The sequence below is a fragment of the Lethenteron reissneri genome, chromosome 14 (assembly GCF_015708825.2).
Source record: "Lethenteron reissneri isolate LAM-NWPU_2019-01 chromosome 14, ASM1570882v1, whole genome shotgun sequence".
In the NCBI taxonomy this organism is placed as follows: Eukaryota; Metazoa; Chordata; class Hyperoartia; order Petromyzontiformes; family Petromyzontidae; genus Lethenteron; species Lethenteron reissneri.
The window spans coordinates 10,547,268-10,556,186 of NC_083792.1; the positions used below are offsets into that span (position 1 = coordinate 10,547,268).

At 48.6% G+C, this 8,919-nt stretch overlaps 1 protein-coding gene across 5 annotated transcripts in view; it reads left to right on the forward strand.

The window, feature by feature from the left end:
* Positions 1–8,919, forward strand: part of LOC133342381 (SPARC-related modular calcium-binding protein 1-like) — a 68,920-nt gene that overhangs the window by 6,007 nt on the left and 53,994 nt on the right. For all 5 annotated transcript variants that reach the window (XM_061551510.1, XM_061551513.1, XM_061551511.1 and 2 more), the window contains exon 2: positions 4,948–5,125. In XM_061551510.1, the coding sequence (XP_061407494.1) occupies positions 4,948–5,125 (178 nt within the window). The remainder of the gene's footprint in view (positions 1–4,947; positions 5,126–8,919) is intronic.

The following is an 8,919-nucleotide window of genomic DNA, read 5'->3' on the forward strand; positions in this document are numbered from 1 at the left end:
GACAAAGTCATTGTTATGCAAGTCCAAGTCGAGTCTGAAGTCATCAAATTCATGACTCGAGTCTGACTCGAGTCCAAGTCACATGACTCGAGTCCACACCTCAGAGGTGGGACAAAGTCATTGTTATGCAAGTCCAAGTCGAGTCTGAAGTCATCAAATTCATGACTCGAGTCTGACTCGAGTCCAAGTCACATGACTCGAGTCCACACCTCAGAGGTGGGACAAAGTCATTGTTATGCAAGTCCAAGTCGAGTCTGAAGTCATCAAATTCATGACTCGAGTCTGACTCGAGTCCAAGTCACATGACTCGAGTCCACACCTCTGGTACCTACGAATGCGTGTGTACGTAGGGGAGCGGTGGCACAGCGGTTAGCGCGCTGCGCTAAGAACCCGGCGACCAGAGTTCGGTTCCCGCTCACGGCAACACATCAGTAACAATTATCTGAACCGCTCCTGGGCCTCCCCCTAGGTCGACTCAGCCGTAAATGAGTACCTGGTGCGGTGTGTAGTAAACATCGCCACTAGGGAGACAAAGGTGGCCGGGCGTGGTGCTGGCCACTCACCTCCTCGTGTGCCGTGCTCAACATCGTCAGCGCTACTTGCTAACGGCACCTGCTCCCAACAGTTTGTTAGGCCCATACGGGGGGAATCTTTGCATTTGTACCGATGTAACACAGCGACCCGAGTTCGATACTTGCTCACGGCCAACATCAGTGATGAATGTCTAAATCCGTCCTGGGCCACCCCTATGTCCGCTCAGATGCAAACTAGAACCTTTTCCTTCATCACCACTGGGGGAGATAAAGGCGGGCGGGCGGGCATGTGGTGCTGCATTTGCCCAGTCTGTGAAGGCTGTACAGGGGGATCTTTGTCTTGTACCTACATGTATAGGGGAGCGCACGGTGTCCCACGTACGCTACCAACCCACACACCCCGGCAATGGACAAAAGAGTGGCGAATTATATCTGAACCTACTGTGCCTCGCTCGCATAAGAACGCCGTGCGGTGTGTAAACATCAGCAGTAGGGAGACAAAGGCAGCCGAGTGTGGTTACAGCCACACCACCCCATCGTGCACCATTCCTGCTCGCTAAAGGCACTTGTCCCCAACAGTTTATAAGCTACACGAGGAATATTTGCTTTGTGCGCCTACATAGGGAGCGGTGGCATAGTGGTTTGCTCACTGCGCTTTGATCTTAGCCGCCTGGTGTTTGGTTTGATTCCTGGCCATGAATAACCCACCGCAGTGGCTAATGGCACGAGACTGGTACGATTTCAGGCTAAATCTACTTAAGGGAGGCCCAGAACAGTTTATAAACCTGGCGCGGACTTGCATCCATAATCAGGAATTAAATCTAGGTCACTGCTATGGTAGTGCAGTGCACTCACCCCTGCACCACGGCTCACCGCACACACACATACATCAACATTAGTCCAATGCAACGGTTACATCATGAAAAACGCTAAAACGACCATGAATTCCTTGCAGCTTCTCAGAAGGAGTGGCGTGACCTGAGCCAACAGCTGGCACATTATAGGTTAAGTAGCTTCGGGTTCCAATTCGTCTATTAAGGCACCCCGGTGTGTCACCTGCACCACCACTGTGCGTTCAATAGCAATTAATTTTGATGGCAAGCAATTGTAATTTTATTTTGTAATAAGATGAAATGGGTTTGTGCACTTGAGTGGCTTCATGATAGCGATGCACTCCGATGTGCCCGATGATGAAATCACGATGAATGCATCTGATCTCGTGACATCTTCACTTGCAAGTAAGATTGTGAGTGATGATAAGAATAAAATAAAACTTCCTTCGCATTTATATGGCACGCAAATGCCTCATCTACCCAAAGCACCTTACATCACAGCTGAACTCAAACTTTTAACGGAATTGCTCAAACATCCCAATTGCAGGAGCCTCGTAAGGTATTGGAAGAATCAGCAAGAATTTCCTGGGGTAAATAATTGGCAATGTTATTAAATCAAGCATTAGATCTCTTAAATCGAAGTTTATATATATAAAGAAATAAACCACGTAGTTCTCTAACTAAACGATGGGACGCCACCTATAAATATGTCTTGTCTCTTACAAAAGCTGTTAATTTTGGGTAGAAAAAAAAAAGTAATTCGCACAAATAATTATACAGTCTAAAAAAAAAACATTCCTCCTTTAAAAATGTATCTTGCTCAAGACCAGGATAAATATTTAAATTGCCTTTCTTTTAAAATAAACGCATTGCGTACGCGGGGAACGAGAAAAACGTAAGAAAAAAAACACCTAACATTCTAACAGCGAGGCAAGGTCTTTTTCATGTTTCCCCTCCCCACGCTCGACCCCCCCCCCCTTCTTCTTCCGAGGTAGCCTGTTTCACGTAAACAACGCGGCGACCTGTTGCACGTAAACAACGCGGCGACCTGTTGCACGTAAACAACGCGGCGACCTGTTGCACGTAAACAACGCGGCGACCTGTTGCACGTAAACAACGCGGCGATCCGTTGCACGTAAACAACGCGGCGACCTGTTGCACGTAAACAACGCGGCGACCTGTTGCACGTAAACAACGCGGCGATCCGTTGCACGTAAACAACGCGGCGACCTGTTGCACGTAAACAACGCGGCGACCTGTTGCACGTAAACAACGCGGCGACCTGTTGCACGTAAACAACGCGGCGACCTGTTGCACGTAAACAACGCGGCGACCTGTTGCACGTAAACAACGCGGCGACCTGTTGCACGTAAACAACGCGGCGACCTGTTGCACGTAAACAACGCGGCGATCCGTTGCACGTAAACAACGCGGCGACCTGTTGCACGTAAACAACGCGGCGACCTGTTGCACGTAAACAACGCGGCGACATGTTGCACGTAAACAACGCGGCGACCTGTTGCACGTAAACAACGCGGCGACCTGTTGCACGTAAACAACGCGGCGATCCGTTGCACGTAAACAACGCGGCGACCTGTTGCACGTAAACAACGCGGCGACCTGTTGCACGTAAACAACGCGGCGATCCGTTGCACGTAAACAACGCGGCGACCTGTTGCACGTAAACAACGCGGCGACCCGTTGCACGTAAACAACGCGGCGACCTGTTGCACGTAAACAAAGCGGCGATCCGTTGCACGTAAACAACGCGGCGACCTGTTGCACGTAAACAACGCGGCGACCCGTTGCACGTAAACAAAGCGGCGACCTGTTGCACGTAAACAAAGCGGCGATCCGTTGCACGTAAACAACGCGGCGACCTGTTGCACGTAAACAAAGCGGCGATCCGTTGCACGTAAACAAAGCGGCGACCTGTTGCACGTAAACAACGCGGCGACCCGTTGCACGTAAACAAAGCGGCGACCTGTTGCACGTAAACAACGCGGCGACCTGTTGCACGTAAACAACGCGGCGACCTGTTGCACGTAAACAACGCGGCGATCCGCAGTTAACGTGGACGGAGCTGCACATTCAGCGCGTACGAGCACCTGCCGGGTGTTAGAGGCAGGTGTAAAGTGGCAGGGATTCTCTTTGATTTAAAGCTTTCGTGACTGGTTCTTTCGGTAAAGTCAAGAATATGACAGGGATTCATTTAGATTTTTGACAATGACCCATTTTTCATCGGAATACCCTCCCCAACCCCACCCCCAGGTTGCTAGCGATCGATGCCACCAAATCGCCACCCAAATGGAGATGGCGCCCCAGTCGTTTTGCGGGCGATTGGATACAAAAAAATGTTGGAAATGCCATCAACCGAGATAGTCAAACCATGGCACATGGGTGCGTCACGTGACCACCTTGCGTTCTACACTTCACGTGGCCTTAAAGTGCACATAGCCTGGCACACGTGTTGTGGAGTTGATGTTGCTGCAGCATCGTCAGCATCGTCAGCTCGCGTGCAGGCGCTGGATGGATTGAGAGATTGCAGGACCATGAGAGATGACAGCAGCTTGGGGAGGGCTTCATCCCGTCGTGGATAGAATCATGACCGATGATGACGACATTACAATCTAACAAAATAATTGCCGGCATCAATAGAGTATTGGTATTTAAGGAGTTTTATGCGTTTTTTTCCTGAGACCACTGCAGAGCAATAGTAGCATTTATTATCACAAGAGGGTCCTGCATTAAGATATTCGGCCAATTTCTCTTTTTTTTACAATTCCAATCCGTTCTCTAAATAAGGAGTGCTTGGCAACATGACTGAAGTTTTTTTAATGATGAAAATAAGTTACGATGGCATCGATAAGAGCGAAAATTTAAATTAAGCCGTTCGCACGAACCGCCTAACACCGTGCCACGCGCCAGCTACTGTGCCAACGTCGCCATATCGACCCGGTGGCCACCGTTCATTTTCAAAGTAGATACGAAAAATCCTGAATAACAATTAAAGATTATGATGATGATGAAAATGTGATTTGATGATGATGATGATGGTAATAAGAGCGATGATGGTGACAACAAACATGAATGTAAATTGATCTCATGATGGCATGCTTATGACAATAATGATGATTATCGCACCTACGACTAGCTTGCACCTCCGATTAGCACGGTTTGGTTACGTACGGTGTGAAAGAAGCTCAACGTACATCCATACGTGATGCTGACCATGATGATGACGATGATGATTCACAATGACAGTGACGATGGCAACGATGACAATGATGATGACGATGATGACATTAATGACAATGCATGTACGTACAGTATGTGGAACTTCTTTCGCACCGTACATGGCCAACCGTGCCAATTGGAGAAGCGGGAAAAGGACAACAAACTTAACACAAAAGGGTGACGATGATGATAATGATGATGATTCAGAATGTCATTGACGACGACGACGACATCAATGTTGACAACAACAATAGCGATCGCTGACAATTGACGACGACGACGACGACGATGCCAACGATGAACCGCGGATGACATTGCCCGGCCGCTGTCGTCCCACCGCTCAGTTCCTGATCGGGGACGGCGAGCGCGAGGCCGAGTGTCGTCTCGAGTGCACGGCGCAGGCGCTGGCTCGCCGCGCCCTCTGCGGCTCCGACGGACGCACCTACGACAGCCGCTGCGACTTCCAGCGTGCCAAGTGCCGCGAGGCGACACTCGAGGTGGCGCACCGGGGCAGGTGCAAAGGTGCGCTACCCCCCATTACTTCCTTGCCCTCCCTCCCCTGTCCCCACCTTCACCCACCTTCACCCACCCCACCCCACCAACTGTGCGCTGTGTGTGTGTCTTCGTTTTTGGGAGAGATGTGGCCGAGCTGTTACTGCTCCTTTGCCGAGTGTTTGCGAAGGTTCGTGGTTTGGGCCTAGCGACCGCGCTGGTAAATGCTGCGGTGTGTATTCAAATGAGCTTAGGCATTTATTTCATTTTAGCAGGTAAGGCCCATTGAGCTAGATTTGTCTTTTTCAGAAGCGACCTGGGCACAAATGATAGCTCAACGAAGTTGCTTAGAACGTGGGAAATATATAGCAGCCAAATACTCGAAATACATGTTTGTAAATGTGGAGGGAAAAAACCGGAAGAGGACCCGGATAAAAATCCACGCGATCACCATTTTATTTGTCAGCGTATACATTGTTACGTATTCATATATTACAAGTTCAAAATTATGTATTTAGAGACACTCCCACTAAAGTAATAGCTCGGTATAAAAGAAGCGCTATTTAGTTCAGTGGGCCTTAAATGAGAAAATTAAAATAGTTTGGTTTTAAATGACATTTGAATTCCAAGCGTATAAACGTCATCCTCCAATATCAATGCACTCGTTACATATTGTAACTCTCTCCGCTGCAAGATGAAATTAAGAATGGAGCCATCGCTGTCACGTAAGTCGCTCACCTGTTGAGAAGTCAAAGGGTCGTGAGAAATCAGTGGGGTATTGATAGATGGATCACGGCTATATATTGTTTGTATGTTTAACTTATTTCGTGCTGTACGTAGCCAACCGTGATAATCGGAGGTGCAGGGAATCCACACGGCCACGGGGAGAACATGCCAACTCCAAATATACAAGCATCAGGGTCGGGTTCGAACTTAAGGCCTCCTGTATACCAAGCGAGGTAGTTACTGGCCACCGTTGTAACATAACAATTTGTGCCATCAACACATTTCCGTCCGGGACTCTCACAGTGAGCAGGCCACTGCCATATGTTAGTCAGAGAGCCGTCGTGGAAGATGATGTCTCAGAACTACCTCTTAGTCCGCACCTCCAGTCAGCACGGTTGGCTACGTACATTGCGAAAGAAGTTCAACATACACACACTGGCCCTCTTTATCAACAAGAGGAGCCCAGACTTTATATAGCCGTGAGCACTCCGTGCTGTCTTTGAGCCCCGCCCCCCTCCCTCTCGATACGTTTCCATTCATTGGCTACCACATTCTGATGAGCCCCCCCCCTCTCCTCCCCCCTTCAACTTGCTTATAAGGGATTACATCTTGAATCGTTGCCTCACTTGATGCAGCTAATTCGGCTGTGACGGTCCCACCTGATGACGGAGACTTGTGTTGCCTCCGAAACGTCGTGATTTTTGTTTTATTTTATTTTCATTAATTTTGATGTTTTACCTACGTGACTTTACCGAAAAAACCTAAGAATATGAATCCTTGCAGTCACGAAAGCTTCAAATCTAGAATCTGCAAAGAGTGTTTGTCACATGTCAATCAAAGCGTAAAAAAAAAATTCAGAGCTAAAATTCAGTAAAATTAAGTGACAACCTCAATTTCATATTACGAGTTGAATCCATAAATATGTCATTATGTATGTTGAACTTCTTTCGCACCGTACGTAGCGAACCGTGCTAATCAGAGGTGCAGGGGAAGGACAACAAGCTAAATACAAAAAAAACATTTCTAAAGAAATTAGCTTTCAATCCGTATTCAAAAGTGCATAGCTCCAGTTGCTTCCTAATATCGGAAGGAAGAGCATTCCAGACGGCCGCAGACATGCGTGTGAAAGCGCGCGATGCAGTAACCGTCTTTGTTCAATGGCCAACCGAAAGTAAGAGACCATCAGCTCGGTACAATCGATAAACCAGTTGAATCATAGGAGACTGGAGCCAGGACTTGAACACGTGTTTTAATGGGTCGCTGGCTCTGTGATCTGACCTTTGCGCCACCGGTAGACTCACTGGCACAGGTGCAATACACCTGCCAGTCACGTGCAGCAGCCTGGGTGGCAGGGTGAGTAGAGTGGGCGTGTAGTGATGCATTCTGACGCTCAAAATATACGAAATCATTCGTGAATGTGAGACGAGGGTCGATTCTCTACCAAATGCAAAAAGTGTAAGCAAGCGATGCGATCAACTTGACACTTAAGATAATCATTTGTGGCCAGGTCGCTTCGGATCAAAGAGATATATAGTTCAGTGGGCCTTACCTGGTAAAATAAGTAAGTAAATAAATAAATAAAATTGATGAGTTTTATTTCAGGGACAGCCTTAACACATTCCTGCGGAGAGAGCTGGTAGGAACGTTGGGTTGCTCGGTCAATGGCCAGGGTTAACGGCGGCATGGTGTATTCCGCAAATATGGCCAACTGTGAGGGCGGGCAAAAGCCGGCGTGAGTAGGTTAAACGTTGAGTTTTATAAGAGCACCACGGGGTGACCAGCCCCTCCCCTCCCCACCCAGCCCCACCCCTCCCACCCCCCACCCAGTCCCACCCTCCCCACCCAGCCCCTCCCCACCCTCCCCACACAGCCCCTCCCAGCCCCACCTCTCCCACACCCCACCCAGCCCCTCCCCACTCTCCCCACTCTGCCCCTCCCCACCCTCCCCTCTCCACCCAGCCCCACCCCTCCCATTTTTAGATGCACGACGGACGGACGGACACAATAACCCCCTGTGGGCTGATGTAACCAGGAGGTTCTTACCAGTAATATTTCTCATTGCATCACGAGTGTTGGCCTGCCACTGACACGCACGTGACACATTCCCCCAAGTGGGGTGATGGCCAGGTGGCATCGATGGGCAGAGCGTTGAGCTTGGCACCGTCGAGATTCTGGGTTGGAATCCATGCGTGTTGGCTGTGGTTGAGCCAATCGAGTTTTCATGTTGCTGTGAAGTTACCAATGACTTCACGTGAAATTTGGTTTCGCACTTAATTTTGGCTGTATTAACAAGAAAATGTTACCCTCGGTGGCGGAGTGGGTGGTGAAGTGCTGACCCCTCCTACTGTGTAGAGCAGAGGTCGCGAATCTCAGAGGTAGCTCTCTGTGATATCCGCCTCCATGGACTTTTATGCTTTGCAAGAGAGATCTGAAAGGAAACTTCGTAGTTTGACTTGTCACCGATAGCACGACTGGAACAGCATTAGAATAAAATAAAAACACGCATTTATGCACATTTTACGAATTGGGCCTCGAGATTCTTATCAGAATTCGACAGTTATAACGATGATGACGACGACGGGAGGTGAGGGTGGGCTGGTTACCGCTCCCTCTTTGCCCCGCCACTAACCGCGTGTGTCTCTCGGTGTGGCTGACAAGACCGCGGTGGGCAGTGACACGACTCCGCTGATGCAGAAACTCAAGCCGTGCTCCCTAGCAATGTGCGGGCAGCTTAAAGCGGCCGCCCACGCATTTTCAGCCGCAGTAATTATGCTTTCGTTGGCGCGAAACGCACGGTGCATTAACACGCGATACATTTGTAAACAAATTAAGGATAGAAAAAAAATCACGTTATTTTTTTCTCTGTAAAAAATAAAAAATAAATCACGCTTGTGAAAATCGCAACCCGCTCAAGGGTTTGGTTGCGATGCTGGCAAGAGAAGGAGGTTTGTTGCCAGGCCTCTTGGCAAAAAGTAAATGTAATTTAAGTTTTTAAGTTAGAATTATTTTGCTTTGGCCAAACTTACGTGAAACAAACAAACAAACCCACTGTAACCAATATGGGAATCATATTCTTGATGTTGACATTATTTTCTGCA